This window comes from Ctenopharyngodon idella, chromosome 1 (assembly GCF_019924925.1).
Source record: "Ctenopharyngodon idella isolate HZGC_01 chromosome 1, HZGC01, whole genome shotgun sequence".
Lineage (NCBI taxonomy): Eukaryota > Metazoa > Chordata > Actinopteri > Cypriniformes > Xenocyprididae > Ctenopharyngodon > Ctenopharyngodon idella.
Window position 1 is genome coordinate 1,687,009 of NC_067220.1, and position 17,246 is coordinate 1,704,254.

At 34.9% G+C, this 17,246-nt stretch overlaps 3 protein-coding genes across 3 annotated transcripts in view; 1 reads left to right on the forward strand and 2 right to left on the reverse strand.

Annotated features, from left to right (window-relative positions):
* The window catches only part of LOC127508390 (caspase b-like), a 183,592-nt gene that overhangs the window by 42,277 nt on the left and 124,069 nt on the right, over positions 1–17,246 (reverse strand). The gene's annotated exons all lie outside the window — the stretch shown is intronic.
* On the forward strand, positions 5,496–9,371 carry LOC127511353 (caspase b-like). The gene is made up of 7 exons (XM_051892137.1): positions 5,496–5,508; positions 6,007–6,161; positions 6,986–7,162; positions 7,700–7,952; positions 8,068–8,151; positions 8,423–8,532; positions 8,675–9,371. Exons 1-7 carry the CDS (start codon positions 5,496–5,498, stop codon positions 8,786–8,788), a joined length of 906 nt encoding a protein of 301 aa, XP_051748097.1. The 3' UTR covers positions 8,789–9,371.
* LOC127511359 (caspase b-like) lies at positions 15,545–17,165 on the reverse strand. Its single transcript, XM_051892148.1, has 3 exons — positions 17,157–17,165; positions 16,070–16,243; positions 15,545–15,913 (listed from the first exon to the last, which is right to left on the reverse strand). Exons 1-3 carry the CDS (start codon positions 17,163–17,165, stop codon positions 15,650–15,652), a joined length of 447 nt encoding a protein of 148 aa, XP_051748108.1. The 3' UTR covers positions 15,545–15,649.

Sequence of the window (17,246 nt, forward strand, 5' to 3'; positions counted from 1 at the left end):
TGAATCACTTACCAGACATTCTTGTCGCTACAGCTGTTCCAGCCTGGAGAAAATAGCGGACTGTGTACAGCTCGCTCAGGGCAGGGTCTATGCTACTAGGGCAGAGTCTGTCAGTAGTCGTGGGTGGGGCCTGTACAAAGCGACATCAGTTTGCCCAGAATCTGCAAACGGCTTGTTCTGAGACACTGCTTATGATTTATGGGAATTTTAAAAAAATTCAAAAAAAGGAGTGGGTGGACTTTTATCATTATAGGGTGGTTGTGTTCATACACTGCCAACACACATTTATGTCCAAACACCATGTAAAAGTGAATTTTGCGTAATAGGTGCCTTTTAAAAAATGCCATAACCTGATAAACACAAGGATATGGTCTTTTAAATAATTTGTGACCACATTTCCATTTGATCTTCGATAAAATGTGAGGAGAAAAATCTCAAATTGTTGCTTATTGCTTTTATTGCTTACGTAAAGCAAGATCATTCGCAGTTGCTGATTGTTTACAGTTTGTTACAGAACTTACTACCATAACTCATGCAAAGTGTTATGAGGCATAGGAAAAAGGTGGATCCTTGGAAAGGCTTGCTTGCTCAAATGTGGGCGAGACAGAAATGAACAAACAAATTAGATAGGCTATTTCACCTTTAGACAGAGTAAAACCCCGACACAACGTACAAGGAAGTGCAGACAGACTCTACACGAAATTCTGTTCAACCAGAGACGTGAGTAGAGTAATTCACTTTAACATTTTTTTTCAATGTCTGTAATTAGTTTATAGATTTTTTTTATTACTTACAATGGGTCATTGGGAGACTGTAATAAGATGACATGGTTTGTACTGAAAGCCTAATAATAGTCCTGTAGCCTATTTAAAGTATATTGCAAGTCTGAACAATTAGTCTTACTTCTAACTGTAAATCCTATTTATGGCACTCTTGGTATTTTAAACATTCGTCCTCTTTAATATTCAAAAGACTGAATGTTTCAATATTTTGTGCATGTAGCCTGTTTCTGCGCACGCATGGAGACTTCTGATCATGTAGCCTATGGCACACACATTAACTCACATTAACTTAATGTGGCACACACATTTTTCACTTCAGAGCAAAATGATAATCATTAAAAATCAGAGGTGTAAAATAGACTGACTAACAGACTAGACTATATACACTGAATATGCATACAAGCCAAGTCAGAAAGTCAACTTTATTTCTAAAGCGCTTTATACAATATAGATTGCTTCACAGCAGCTTCACAATATTCAAATTCTGCTGTAAAGCAGTTCTAACAAGCCAATAGTGTCATTATACAGCTAAATTCAGTTCAGTGTTGATTCAGTTCCAACTGTGTAAATTTCATCAGTTGTCTTTACATACTGTTGTGCAAATGTACATGTGAGTGCTATGACAAACTCCTGTACAGTCCACTGCACACTGAACAAGCAAAAGACACAAGGCAGTAGTGTTTTACATGTTTCACATCTAGGTGTAGTTTGGCGTGTATGTGGCTAATCATTTTATGTTTGTGTGCAGAAGTTACTACACAAAATACCTTTTTTAGAAGAGTTAAAATAGTTTTGAATGAAGTGTTTGCTTTTGCAAGATATGTATGACATTTTGCACATTGTGTGTGTGTTTTGTGGTTTTGTGTGTAGAATTTTGAGCAATGGAGCCATAGTTTCAAAACCTGTGTAAGCATTTTTAAAAAGCTGTAAAGTGGCTAACTCAGGTTTTTTATTTGTGACTCAAAAGGTCCCAAGGAAATATGCAGCTTTATATAAACAAACCTTTCCTGTGTGTGTGTGTGCGCTCGCGCACGTTTTTGTGATTTATGAGGACACAAATTTGTATAATCATATTTAAAATAGCTTTAAAAACATACTAAACATTTTTATTAAAAATGTAAAAATGCAGACAGTTTTCTGTGATGGGTAGGTTTAGGGGTCGGGGTAGTATAGGGGGAGAGAATGTACAGTTTGTACAGTATAAAAACCATTACGCCTATGGAGAGTCCTCACTAAGATAGCAAAACAAACCTGTGTGTGCGTGTGAGAAAGAGAGTGTGTGTGTGTGTGTGTGTGTGTGAGTGAGAGTGTGTGGGGGTTGTGTGTGTGTGTGTGTGTGTATGAGAGAGAGAGAGAGAGAGAGAGAGAGAGAGAGAGAGAGAGAGAGAGAGAGACAGTGTGTGTGTGTGTCCTCATTCATGACACACAAATACTTTAAAATCATAAATTAGTTACCACGGAATCTCTGGAGACATTCATACTTGTCAGGTCATGTCTTTTCTGGCAGCAATCTACCCCAAATGCACTGTTTATGAAATCTGATGTTTGAACTAAATGTTAGCTAACATACTTTCTCTGCTTTTTCTTCTTGGTAACCAGGCATTCACATTTTACTGTAATAATATGACATCGAGCCGAGCCTCTGGTTCAATGGGCAGGCGAACTTGTGAATTCAAAACATCATAGAACAGTGTATAAGTATGCAAATTGGGACACACCTGAAGTGTGGAATGTTGGACACTTAATGCACTCATACGTTCTTTGTAACCCCGTGTTCACATTTTATAATATGGCATTATTGCAATTATTACTAATGTTGGCCTATGCTCTAATATTATTATTATTATATTTGGTATATATGGGTGTGTTGTTAAATTTTGCGTAAACACACAAAAAAAGTGAATTATAAACAACTCTGATTTTTCTGCATTAATAAAAAAGAGTGCATTCTGTGCCTGAGAAAAACTGAAAAGAAAAAAAAAAACACTGGCTAAAGTCAAAAAACTGAAACAAATAGGCCTACTGACTGAATGATATGACCAAAGTTCAGTCACCACAGTCACACATTAATGAAGTCTCCTTTACTGAAGACAGTGAGGATTCATACAAGATCATGTCTCCTTGCAACCACTCATCACGAAAATGTTTGTCTTCAAATGTTTTCCATCGAATATAAGCATAACACACAACGTAACAGTTACGCAATGTATTACTTTTTGGTTATTTCATGAATTGACAATGTAAATACGACATCGCATGCCCCTAATTTCATTACCATATACCAACTTACAACACTGTCAGTTCGATCTTCTAATGTTATAAGGTAACCAAGGATGTTGTACTCTCCATTCGTAATATTCTATTGGTAGGGTCGGGTTAAGGAGTAACGGAATACATGTAACGGCCCCACGTAGGAGACGATGTTCTCGTGACCTTGCACAACATTCCCTAAAAGTTCTCTAAAAGTGACGATAATTCCAAACCTTTACAAAACATTCGGGACCTTCCTAAAACGTCCTCTTTTGGTAATGAAAGTGCTGCAGTTCAAGGTTCCTTAAATGACTTAAGGGGGACGTTCCATTTTGGTTATTTTATGGTCACATAAGGGGAAGTTAACAGAACATTCCCACATGGTCCTCTGTTGGTCATATAATAACGTTCCCGATATGACATTAGAGGGACATTCCTGTAGCAAAGTTCGTTGATCAGGGAAGAAGGAGGCAGGTACCGGCGAACGTTTCAACACTTTAATAAATCATAACACATAACACAAAACGAAAGTAAAAGCGGCAGTCTCTCACGAATGACTGCCGCACACACATAAACATAACAAAGTCCAAGCCTAGTCCTCTCTCGTCTTTCACTGTCATCACTCCTCTTTTTATGCTTCCGAGCTCCTCCGTGAGATACGAGACCGGTGTGGTGTGCAGGTGGCGCTCATTATCAATCACGACACCAGCCTCGTACCGGGATACTTGGTACCCTCGAGACTACGCTCTGACCCCTGGAGTCCCTCAGCAAATGGCGGCAACTCCTCCGCTCCCTCACAGATAGCAGATGACAACGAGTTTGTCTGTCCCCTAGGCAACTCACTCCAGCCCACCGCCTTAAGCGTCCATGGCAGCAAACTCTGCTCAGCCATGCTCGATGGCACCGCGGATTCCCCACAGCAGCGAGGGCTCTTTGACAGCGTGTTCCTTCTTCCTTTCGGGTTTTGGCACCAATGTAGCAAAGTATGTAAATCACGGAAGGATGTACATGTATGTAATGTGTGTGTGTGTATATATATATATATATATATATAAATATTAGGGATGCACCGATACCATTTTTTAAGGACCGAGTACGAGTACCAATACTTTTTTTTCTAGTACTCGCCGATACCGATGCCTATACATTTATTAATGTCTCTCTCTCTCTCTTTTTTTTTTTTTTTTTTGGTGATGTTGCAGTTTTCCAAGCACAACACAGTGAGACTAATGAATGTAGGACAGCTTCTTTATTATTACTCTAAAGAAAAAAGTAATTATTTTTATGTGCTTGTCACAAACTTAAAAAACACAAATTTCACAGTGTCTAATAACCTTCACAGGGCATAATTACCAATATATATAATTGTTGTTATATAAAAAGAAATTTACAAAAAAATTACAAACAATACAACAAATACTATAGAGATACAATTTATATTAACTTGTTTTTCAGATACAGTAGGTTTATTTACCATGTATACATTTATTTAACATATTTTGTTGTTTTTTTAACATTAATGACAAATATAGGCGACGGTCCCTTTAAGATTGGTGTTGATGCATGACAGTAACTCTGGTCAGTCAATCCCAGTGGATTCAGGCACTATATTGTGACAACTTTGACCTTTGATGTACAGAAGTGATGGTGTGGTCACACACACTGATTTTAAGCATGAAAAAAGATTTAAAATATTTACTGCATTTATGCTCTCCCACTTTCACTGCACCGGAAAACATTGCAAATAACCTGCAAACACAACTTTCCCCTAAAGTTTCTATTTGGGTGTTTTTTGGGAAATAAATCAGAACAGTCTGGGGACGTTCTTTTTAGTTTTTTTTTTTATTCAAACAAGACTTTTTTTCTTTGTCTTTTTCTCCTAGTGACACAAAATGGATGTTATTAAAAAACTGATGATTGATGCACTTGAGGAACTTGTGGATGAAGACTTCAAAAAATTCAACTGGCAACTGTGGAACGGTCTGGCAACAGACATGGGCCCTATTCCTCGAGCAAAGCTTCAGAAAGCTGATCGGTCAGATGTTGTGGATTGCATAGTAGATAAGTACAGTGGTGAGGCTGGGAATATTGCAGTAAAAGCGCTGCACAACATCAACCACAATCATCTTGCAAAGACCCTTGAGTTGAAACTTCAGGAAGGTAAAGAATGACAATTTAACTAGTTTAAGATTTTGTATTAGTGCAGCACTCTGAAGTATATCGTATTCATCATTAAAAAATAAATAAATAAATAAATAAATAAATAATAAAATATAGTTCATATTTATTTATATTAGGCCTATATTACAAAAAAATATTATCTGTACACTGTGACCAATAACCTTAGACTTAAAATGACATCTCATAAACAGTTGTACTGCAACTCACATACTTTACACTTTTAATAGCCTTAAAAAATATTTTGGTGTAAATTTAAGTTTAACATAACTGAATTACATTCAAATGAGTGAAGCTGGTAATGTTTTGTAGATTTTGTAGAGTTGTTTAATCAGATCTTGAGAGGTTTAATGTCTTCTTTTATCTTCAGTTGATTTCATCGAAGGCTGTGACTGAAGTCAGTTGTAGTTCTTGTGTTTCTCTTTCCTTCAGTGATTCTGCTTGTTAACAGCAGGTGTTCATCATTAATGTTCAATCATCACTTAATTATCTCATTAACTCCGACACTGCTTCAATGGTACTTTAACTCAGTAGTGCGCACACACATGAACACTAAGCAGTGTTCATTAACCTGGGAATTGTTCTGAGAACTATTACATAAATCTTACCAATTTCATTTACGTATGAATGGCAAATATGAATCACATTTAGTTTATTATTATTATTATATTTTCAGAGTGTAAAGATTGTAGATTTTAATTTGTAAATGAATGGAGTTGCAGACTGTGTTTCACACAGCAGAATGTTCTTTGTTCTATGGGCTTTGGATATATTTTGAAATGCACTGAATGATGAGTGTTTTCAGCTCAGCCGCCTGTACAGCAGGAGACCAGAAATGCTCCAGTGTCTGTGGAGGAGCAGCCCATCCAGTCCGATTGGAAGAGACCACACTGCATTACTCCATCTAGCCAAGAGTTTAAGAACAGACTTCTTACAGAAAAGAGAAATGACGCAAGTATCTCTTTTTCAACAATATATTCAGGAGTCAGTCCTGATTTTGTTGGGCCGCCATCCTGCAGAGTTTAACCCCATCCAACAGCTGAAGCAGCAAGTGCTGGAGCTGAACGCTGCCGGACGGTGGCCCTCCAGAAGCAGGTTTGACGCCCCTGAGACACATTTATATCAATATTTTTTTAATGTAAACATTTCTAGCATTACAGCATTTCTGGCATGAATGATATTTTATGTGGATCAGTTTTTTCCCAAGCCTTCTAAGATGCATAATTCTGATTAAAAATCAATTAATTAATTAATTTATATTCTAAACAAAAGAAAATGGGAATCAAAAGACTATTATCTGTAAATATCAGTATTTTTGATACTTTTATACATCAAGCATGCATAAAATTGATCAAAAGTGACAATAAAGACATTTATAATATTAAAATATATTTCTAGTTTAAACAAATGCTGTTCTTTTGAAATTTCTTCATTCTAAAATGTATCTCAGTTTCCACAAAAATCTGAAGCATCACTACTGTTTTCAATACTGAAAATAATCAGAAATGTTTCTTGAGCAGCAAATCAGCATAAAAGAATGATTTCTAAAGGATCATGATCCCATACTGGTATCAAACATACGTTTTTTAATATACATACATACATACATACATACGTATCAACGTTTTTGTTCATTTATATACCTATTGCTTTATGCTATTTTATTTTAGTCTCAGTATACCAACAAAAAAGACTGCTGGGTTGGGATCTGTTGCTTGTGCTTTAATTCTGCATAATTCTGTTTTTTTTTTATTTTATTTATTTTTTTAAAATAGATTTATATACCAAAGGACAAGTCTCAGAGGAAACGTTTAGCACTACTGATCACCAACATACAATTCAGCAATGAAGAGGACAACAGGTACGGAGCAGAGAAAGATGAGGCGAACATGGAGTGGCTGCTGACAGCTTTGGGTTACAGAGTTGAGAAATACAGAAATCTCTCTGGATGGGTGCGTATAAAGCTAGTGGACTTCTAGTGTGGATATAGAAATGTGAACAAATATTCTAGTTATGTTGGCTTGAGAAAGACAAAATTGAATTGAATGTGTAACGGAGGCAAGCTAGTGTGTGTGTAAACCTCACTCCCCTGATCTCAAGAGGTGCTCTAAGGACTGATGCTAGAGGCTGTGGTCTTTGGCATCCTTGTCAGCCCGCCTCCCATGCTGGATATGCTGGTTTAAATCCCCACTTTGAGCGGGTTAAGTAGAACTGTTCAAACAATCTATATAGATCTGTCTGTCTGTCTGTCTGTCTGTCAGTCTGTACGACATGTTGCCTTCAAATTTTAAGCTGAAATTACTTTAAAATTCAAACTGAAAACCTTCAAACTTCAAGCTTTTAAAACGTTTTCAAACTTTCTGGTCAGGCTTTCTCAAGCCAACATCAAGTTTGTCTTGACTGAATAGTTTAATTATACAATGCATGTCTGCATTATTATTATTATTATTATTATTATTATTATTATTTAATTTCAATTTTATTTACAGCAAATAGATGCTGCAGTCAGGAACTTTGCTGCATCTCCCGGCCATAGAGACTCGGACAGCACCTTTGTGGTTCTGATGTCTCATGGGGACATAATCCAAAATAAAGATGCCATTTTAGGTGTCAACTATCATCGCCAGCGAAACCCCAAAGATTACTTCTTTGTTGACGACATCTTCACCCATCTGAATTCAGTGAATTGTCCTGCTCTGATTGATAAACCAAAGGTTATTCTGATCCAAGCCTGCAGAGGAGGTGCGACATGACTGATAAAACCCAACTCCTCTTTCTCTTTGTACTCTGTATTTATCTTTTTTCCTGGATTTACTGTAATATTGTAATCAACATTGTTAACCGTTTCTCTGTCCAGGTAACTTAGGAGGTGTGGAAATACAGTCAGATGCCATTGTGCACATTGAGAAAGACTTTGTCTGTTTTAAGTCCTGCCTCCCTGGTAAGTGCTCAGAAAACACTGATTGTTGAAGTAAGATTGATTTGTAGCTCACACTTCTGTTCATTTTCTTCAGATTCAAACAACTGGTAAAAATAAAACAACTGTTTTCCTTTTTTATTATTATATTTTATTTTTACAATGAAACCCTTCAGATGTGTGATAAAACAGTCTGTACATGTTGGACAGTGTTTCTTCAATAATGAGCAAAGTTTTAAGGTTTGGTTTGGGTTGCTTTGCGAACTACTTCAACCTACTGATGTCCTCTCCACAGATATCGTTGCATACAGGAATATTTTGGAGGGAAGTTATTTTATCTGTTACATACTGGAGGTGTTCTGTAAACTGGCTCATATTGATGACATTATGGAGTTGTTCAGGAGGGTAAATGTTAAAAATCCAGTTTAATTTGGTTTGCTTTATTTCAGCTAAAAGTCAAAATAATTTCTTCTTCTTTTTTTGCTCAGCTAAAATGAATACAGTGGTTTTCTTCTTGTCACATTCAAATATGATCTTTTTATTATAGGTCACCTCATGCATGGCGACAGACCCACGATTCAGACAATCAGAGAGTAAACTAATGCCGTGTATTGACAGGACATCCCTTCCAAAGAAATTCTACCTGTTCCCTGGACTCTGAGGATGTGTGGTTTAAAATAAATTTAAGGCAAGACACCACAGGTTAATAGCAAGGCATTGTCTAAATTAGAATATATTTCCAGACCAGAAATCTGAACATTGGATGAAGTCTGGTTCAAAACTTATTTTGAGATATGATTTTGAGATTTTTATTGTAAATGAAATCTACAAAATAAATAGATAAACTGTAATGAAAAGCAAAACAAACCAAAATCTCAGGACCAGTGAACGACAAATCTGGTTACTGATTGTGTCTTGCCTTAAATCAAGATAAAGAGGCCTTATGTGCAAAAACACAATCTAAATATATACAGGCAGTATATTGCATGCAATTATCAGTCACAGTATATACATTTATTTTACTTTTTTAATCTCATTTAATGACATTTTCTCATATACTTTGCTAATGTCATATTACTTTATTAACCGTTTAACTGCTAAGAAGTTTTTTCCATCCAAAATAGTGTCATTGTGCACTACTTCTTTCATCAGATAGCTTGTTATAAGAATATTTGCTTTTCTTTTTCAGATAACTTTGATAAAAAGTTCAAATTAATCAATAAAGCTTTACAAATTTGTTACCATGCCTTTGTCCCTTGCTTCCTGCATCTGTGTTTGTAGAAGATTTCACATATGGGACGAGTCTCATTTTAAATATATCAGACTGAATCTGATATCACTGCAAAAAAGGGAAAGAGGTAAAATATCTAACAAAACCTGTTGCTCAAAAGATTTTGTGTAGCATACCAATTACATGTTCACTACCCTCGCTGCTGACCAAATGTTTTTATAAAACACAGGAAAAATATAAATACAAAAATATATAAACAAAAAATATAAACAGTACCGTAAAATGTCAATGTACCAACTAAGAATTATAGTTTTAATAATTTTGTTATAAGATAATAGTGTTTAACACATAGTGAGCCAAACTGACTTTACAACAAAACGCATACCTGTTGTGTTGATGAATATCATCTGAACTGATATTATTACACAGCTCTATGAAATGCTTGATTCTGATTGGTCAGTCGTGACAGTCTGAGGTCAGTTATTCATCAGCAAAGAAATGGGCTGCAACACCTAAGAATTTAAAAATTACTTAAAAAAAAAAAAATAACTGCAATGAAGCAACGCACTTTCTCACCTTTTGTTGTTGTACAGCTTGTTGTGAGGGCTATATTTTGTGCCATCTGTGCTCATGTTCCTTACACGCTGTACATAACCTTGTGTGATGAAACAGGTTGTGAGAAGGAAAAGAGCAAGGAAAAGAGAAAGGTATTCAGGACTGCGATTGTCAGAATAATAGCTTACCAGTATGTCTGAACAGAGAGTTCCTTCTCACTACGGTATGTCACAAGTTCAAGAGAAACCACTGAATAACAAAAACATTACCCTGAATGATGAAACTTTGCAGGTCATCCAACTATATTCGTATATACTACATGCTAGTGCAAGTACAGTGGGTACGGAAAGTATTCAGACCCCCTTAAATTGTTCTGTGTTTTTCTGTCAATATGGGGTGCTGTGTGTACGTTAATGAGGGAAAAAAAAAGAACTTAAACGATTTTAGCAAATGGCTGCAATATAACAAAGAGTGAAAAATGTAAGGGGGTCTGAATACTTTCCGTACCCACTGTATATAAGAATTAGTTCAAACTTTGACCTGTGGAGGGCAGTAATACACTTAGCATTACACTGCTGGAATTCTACAAGAAGAAGAAGAAAAAGAAGAGAGCTAGTGCAAAACGAGCATTTGTGGTTAAAAAGTATATAAATATTATATTTTTTTTTTTAGAAAATGACTTATCGTTTCGATAGATAAGACCCTTATTCCTCGTCTGGGATCGTGTAGAGCTCTTTGAAGCTGCACTGAAACGGCAATTTGGACCTTCAACCCATTGGTAGCCATTGAAGTCCACTATATGGAAAAAAATCCTGGAATGTTTTCCTCAAAAACTTTAATTTCTTTTTGACAGAAGAAAGAAAGACATGAACATCTTGGATGACATGGGGGTGAGTAAATTATCAGGAAATTTTAATTCTGAAGTGAACTATTCCTTTAAGTGTTTCCTATTTTCTGTGCCATTTGCATCAGACGTTCATCCAACGGTCTGTGGGCGTGACGTCTAAGGCTGAGATTAGTCCTCAACCACTTTTTCTTCCAATCAAATTTTGATATGACAAGTGTTTTGCTTGCTATGAAATGTATTACTTTTTACTTACACTGTAAAATTTTAACTGACACTTTTTAGTTAACTTTACTTAATGTCTTAACTTAATTGCAAAACTCTAGTAATCTGTACTATTCACATACTATGCCTTTTTTTTACTATGCCAAGTTATGATTAATTGAAAGGTTTGAGTACCATTTGGTCAAGCAAAAAAAGTTTTTCAGGTGGGGAATTTCTTAATAGACTTTTCCCTCATTTCCTCCATTTATGCAGTTATCTTTCTCTGTTTGCATTCACTTATTTACCAAAGTCATCTTAAATGTTTAATTGTCAATACAACTGAAAAATGTGAGAGAACATCACATAAGCTGACTTCATAAATTGATGATGATTTTCCTAAAATGTTTTATTTTTAATCACCATTATGGCGATTAGTGTTCCCTTTGGTTGGGCACTTGCGACTTCACTTATATTAATGTAATTCTATTTCTATTGATGCAGTGATGCAACAAGAAATTACAGTCATTTGATTTTTTGATTTCAAAATAAGGGAAGTAAACATATATATATATATATATATATATATATATATATATATATATATGAATAACACAACTATTTCATGTCAAATAATGATAATTTACAATGTTATTGGTAGCACTTATGTCATTGTGAAACTTTTTATTGGGTTGATATAATTCCTCTAAATTTGTGACAATACCTTGCACCTTTTTTTAAAAGTAAGTCTAACTAAGCGTCCTTGAGCTTGGGAAATTAAATTAAACATTTTGTTATTATTATTAGTTAGATTTTCCAGTGGTCATATACTGGACCACTGTTACACCATAATCAAGAATGCATATCTCTCTGTCCCGCGGGCAGCTTTGGGACTCTCTGATTTAGTTCATCTTATACCAGCCTACAGGCAGAAGCTGAATTAGCTAAACCTGCAATAGGGACTGTTAAAAGACGAACTAATAAAGCAGAGTGGGATTTACAAGCCTGCTTTTGGAGTGTTTTTGAAACTGCTGCCACCGATCAGTGCTGGGGAAAGTTACTTTTAAAAGTAATACGTTACAGTATTGCGTTACTCCCTAAAAAAGTAACCAATTGCATTAGTTACTTTTTACGGAAAGTAATGTGTTACGTTATTTTTGCATTACTGGATTGCAGAAGAATAGGATACAGAAGAAGAAAGGTCAACACTCTTACTTCAGCAATAATAATAAAAAATAGAAACATAAATGTGATGTTTAACTAAACTAAATTTAGCTTATTGGTTGAATTTGATCATCAAATGTCACCAGCAAAGACATTGGTTAATAAAGTGAGGTTAAATACATAAAGTATATTTGTGTAATTTAGCATATTTAATTATTGCAGGTTTGTGAATATTCTGAGTTATTCTGAAGAATACTGAATCTGTTTTTGTGCAAGTGAGATGAGTAAATGCATGCTCACATTTATTCCATCATGTTTAAACAGCGCCTCTGTACTTACGATTTCTCTCAACATTGGGAGGTGTCAGTCAATAAATGGCAAAACAAAGTAACTTGCGTTACTTATTTGAAAAAAGTAACTCAGATTTTGTTGTATATTTAAAAGTAATGCGTTAATTTTCTAGTTACTTGAAAAAAGTAATCTGATTGCGTAACTCGCATTACTTGTAATGCGTTACCACCAACACTGCCACGGATCTGGATAAGCTCACAGATACTGTAACATCATACGTCAGTTTCTGTGAGGATATGTGCGTTCCTACCAGGACATTCTTATCATTCTCTAATGATAAACCATGGTTTACTGGAAAACTCAAACAGCTTTGTCTTGTACAAGCAGGCCAGAAACAAACTAACAAAGGAGATCAGAGTGGCTAAAAGGAGCTATGCTGTAAAGCTGAAACATCAGTTTTCAACGACCGGCATCAATCTGGACAGATCTGAGGACCATCACCAAATACAAGACATTCTGATACACAATATACAAGAAATACAAGATATATATACAAGATACAAGATATTTTGATATTCGATTTGTCATCTTTCATCTGGGACAGCTCAAAATCGTACAATGTGTACCAGGCATAAAACAGTATTATTTTAAAATTATTAAAACTATAATTCTTAGTTACTTACTGTTTATATTTTTGTTTATATTTTTTCTATTTCTTTCTTTTCCTGTGTTTTATAAAAACATTTGGTCAGCAGTGAGGGTAGTGAACGTGCAACTTGTATTTTACACAAAATCTTTTGAGCAACAGGAGAGTTTTGTTAGACATTTTCCCTCTTTCCCTTTTATGCAGCGATATCAGATTCAGTCTGATATATTTAAAATGAGACTCGTCCCATATGTGAAATCTTCTACAAACACAGATGCAGGAAGCAAGGGACAAAGGCATGGTAACAAATTAGAAATGCTTTATTGATTATTTTTCACTTTTTATCAAAGTTATCTGAAAAAGATTAACAAATATTCAGGCTATCTGATGGACTATTTTGGAAGGAGAAAACTCCTTAGCAGTTAAATGGTTAATATAGTAATATGACATTAGCAAAGTATTTGCAAAAATGTCATTAAATGGGATTTAAAAAGTACAATGAATGTATATAAGTGATAATTGCATGCATTATACTGGCTGTGTGTATATATATATATATATATATATATATATATATATATATATATATATATATATATATATATATATACTGGCTCATCTTTAACTTCATTTAAAGCAAGACACAACCAGTAACCAGTTTTGTCGTTCACTGGTCAATCTTTAGGGATGGGCAGATCGATATGAAGTATTGATATATTAATACTGATGTTGAGTATTGAAAGTATCGATACTCAAATTAAAATATCAATACTAAGGTGTGTTTTTTTTTTTTTTTTTTTAACCAGTTATTTTGTTTATTTAACAATAAATTTAATGCATACAATATGCATTGAATTGGACAAATAACCTATGTTAGCAAATAATTTGTAGTAAAAGTATTTTCCTGCTCATCTGAACACGCAAATGCTGCAAGTCAGAACCAATCAATCACAGAGAGTGTTCGCTCACTGCCGACACTACATCTATCGTAAGAAACCATTGATGCTTTTGGGAAACGCAGCCCAGAACAATGCTTAACAGAAGACAGAAAAATATAATATTATTATTATTATTAATTATTTCGCAATAAACAAAATGAAATAGTAGCCTACATAGTTTGTGCAATTACATTTATTTAAACTGAATGTTAGTTCATATTGATGTTCTGTCAGAATATAAATGTTTCATTTTATGCGTGAAACAGCCTGTCACTGGCAGCTTATGAAAATGAACCATTACTACAGTGACCATAGTTCAGCTAGGCATATAGTAGGCTTATTTGTAGATTTTCCATGGTTTACCAAGTAAACATTTTAACCATGTGTAAACAAAAATATAATCTAATAAACTGCAATTAAGGCATATTGAATGTTAAAATGCCTTTCAAATATAATGTTAAGTGGGTATCATAACCCATTTTACTCTTAGTAATTCAATAATTGAATAAATGTTAAAATCTATAAGTTCCTATCAGAGGTATCGTATCGGTATCAATATCGATATCGATGATATTGGCCTTGAAAATATCGGTATCGTATAGAAAACAAAATAAGTGGTATTGCCCATCCCTATCAATCTTGAGATTTTTGGCTATTTTGCTTCCATAACGTGTCTTTTAGTGAAAACAAAATAATCAAAATCCATATTTAAGCTTTTATTACACTTTATTACACCATTTTTGGTGGATTTCAGTTACAATACAAATCTCAAATTTTTTTTGAACCTTTCTTCATTCAATGTTCAGATTTCTGGTCTAGAAATAGTAATGCCAATTTAGATAATGCTTCATTTACAGTCTTACTATCAACCTGTAGTGTCTTGCCTTAAATGATTTTAAACCACACATCATCAGAGTCCAGGGAACATGTACAATTTCTTTGGAAGGGACGTCCTGTCAATACATGGCATTAGTTTACTACAGACTGATAATCGTGTGTCGTTCTCCATGTATGAGGTGACCTATAAAAAGAAAGATCATATTTGAATGCAAGCAATCCCCTCTATACATTTTAGCTGAGCAGTACACCGAGGGTGAGAAACAACTGGAAGAGATTGTTTAGGCTTTGGGCTGAAATAAAGCAAACCAATTTAAATGGGGTTTTCAGCATTTACCTTCCTGAACAACTCCATAATGTCATCAATATGAGCCCATTCACAGAACACCTCCAGTATGTAACAGATAAAATAACTTCCGTTGGCAGAATTCCTGTACGCACTGATATCTGTGGAGAAAAATCATTGGTAGGCTGAAGTTCACCATGGCACTGTGAATCCACATTAAAGTAACTTTGTTAAATAGAGGAAAACAGTTGTTTTTTTTAACAGTTCTTTGAATATGAAGAAAATGAACAGAAGTGTGAGCTACAAGTCAATCTCATTTCAACACGAAATGAGGCCTTACCAGGGAGGCAGGACTTAAAACTGACAAAGTCTTTCTCAATGTGCACCGCGGCGTCTGATTGTATTTCCACAGCTCCTGAGTTTTCTGGATAGAGAAATGGTTTACAATATTACAATAAATCCAGGAAAAAGATAAATACAGAGTACAAAGAAAAACAGCAACATGATTGGAGGAGTAAAATTGTATCAGTCATGTCGCACCTCCTCTGCAGGCTTGGATCAGAATAACCTTTGGTTTATCAATCAGAGCAGGACAATTCTCTGAGTTCAGATGGGTGAAGATGTCATCAACAAAGAAGACATCAAGAGGGTTTATATCTTTATGATAACTGACACCTAAAATGGCATCTTTATTTTGAATTCTGTCCCCATGAGACATCAGAACCACAAAGGTGCTGTCCGAGTCTCGATGTTGGGAAAGTGTAGCGAAGTTCCTGACTGCAGCAGCTATTTGCTGTGAATAAAATACACTTTATTAAAGAGATGAAGACTATAAAACACCATAATTAAACCAAAATATCTATTCACATTTCCTATATCCACACTAAAGGTCTACTAGCTCTATATAGACAATATTGCTTTCATCAGGCTGGACTTTTGTCTTACGCACTTCTCCAGAGAGATTTCTGTGTTTCTCAACTCTGCAACCCAAAGCTGTCAGCAGCCACTCCATGTTCTCCTCGTCTCTCAATGCTCCGTCCCTGTAACTTAAGTACTTGAATTGTATGTTGGTGATTAGCAGTGCTGAACGTTTCCTCTGAGACTTGTCCTTTAGTATATAAACCTATGAGAAAACAACAGAATTATGCAGAATTAAAACAAGCTGTTGGTGCTGAAGCTGTTTCTAAAGGAGTCACCTGAACTCAAACTATTGTGTGATTATAGATAAATAATATGATATAGATGATTAACCAATAATAACATTCATAATAATATAAAAGAAAACATAATTGTCCATAATATATAACATAAGCTTGAAAACACAATGATCCGACTTGTTCCGGCACTAAATTAAACGATGGATATTAAAGGGATAGTTCACCCAAAAATGAAAATTTGATGTTACCCCCAGGGCATCCAAGATGTAGGTGACTAATGTAGTTTTCCTTCAAATAAAACTTAGCTATATTACATTGATTTAATATTAACATTACATTAACATACCTACCTTCACAAATATGCAGTTTGTTTACAAATATGCTTTTATTTATTCATTTCCTATATTTAATACATCTGCACAATGGCTAAAAACAATTCTATACATGACAGTGTACACATTAAATGGTGCTACACTATCACATTTGCCTACTAGTTAGCAGAACTCTGTTAGCCATGCTATTCCAAAATAAAAAAAAACAATCTACAATATACAACACAGTGTGTGTGTGTGTGTGTGTGTGTGTGTGTGTGTGTGTGTGTGTGTGTGTGTGTTTTTCAGGAAACACTAAGCCATATTTAAAGTATAATTTGCAACATTTTCTGCAAAGCCATAAAGTTTACATTAGAAATCATTTGAAGATTAATGTACAGGGGTGTCAATCAAACCCTGCTTCTGGAGGGCTTCTTCAGTTCAACACACCTGCCTGTAGTCTTCAGGTAATCCTGAACACCTTGCTGCTTTAAAACTCAGCAGGAAGACATCCCTACAAAAGCAGGATTGACTACTCTGTTTTCACAACAGTTTTTAATTGAAATACTTGCTTCATTTCTCTTTTCTGTAAGAAGTCTGAACTTAAATTGTTGGCTGCATGGAGTTGTTGTTGTTATTTTCATACTGTGTGTGTATT

What these genes read in the sequence shown, in the direction of transcription:
- LOC127511359 (XM_051892148.1), bottom strand. An exon ending in ACAGAAATCTCTCTGGAGAA is followed by an intron (nt 15,914 to 16,069) that starts GTGCGTAAGACA and finishes TTTTATTCACAG; the next exon opens with CAAATAGCTGCTGCAGTCAG.
- LOC127511353 (XM_051892137.1), top strand. An exon ending in TTACAGAAAAGAGAAATGAC is followed by an intron (nt 6,162 to 6,985) that starts GCAAGTATCTCT and finishes TTTTTAAAATAG; the next exon opens with ATTTATATACCAAAGGACAA. An exon ending in GATCCAAGCCTGCAGAGGAG is followed by an intron (nt 7,953 to 8,067) that starts GTGCGACATGAC and finishes TTCTCTGTCCAG; the next exon opens with GTAACTTAGGAGGTGTGGAA.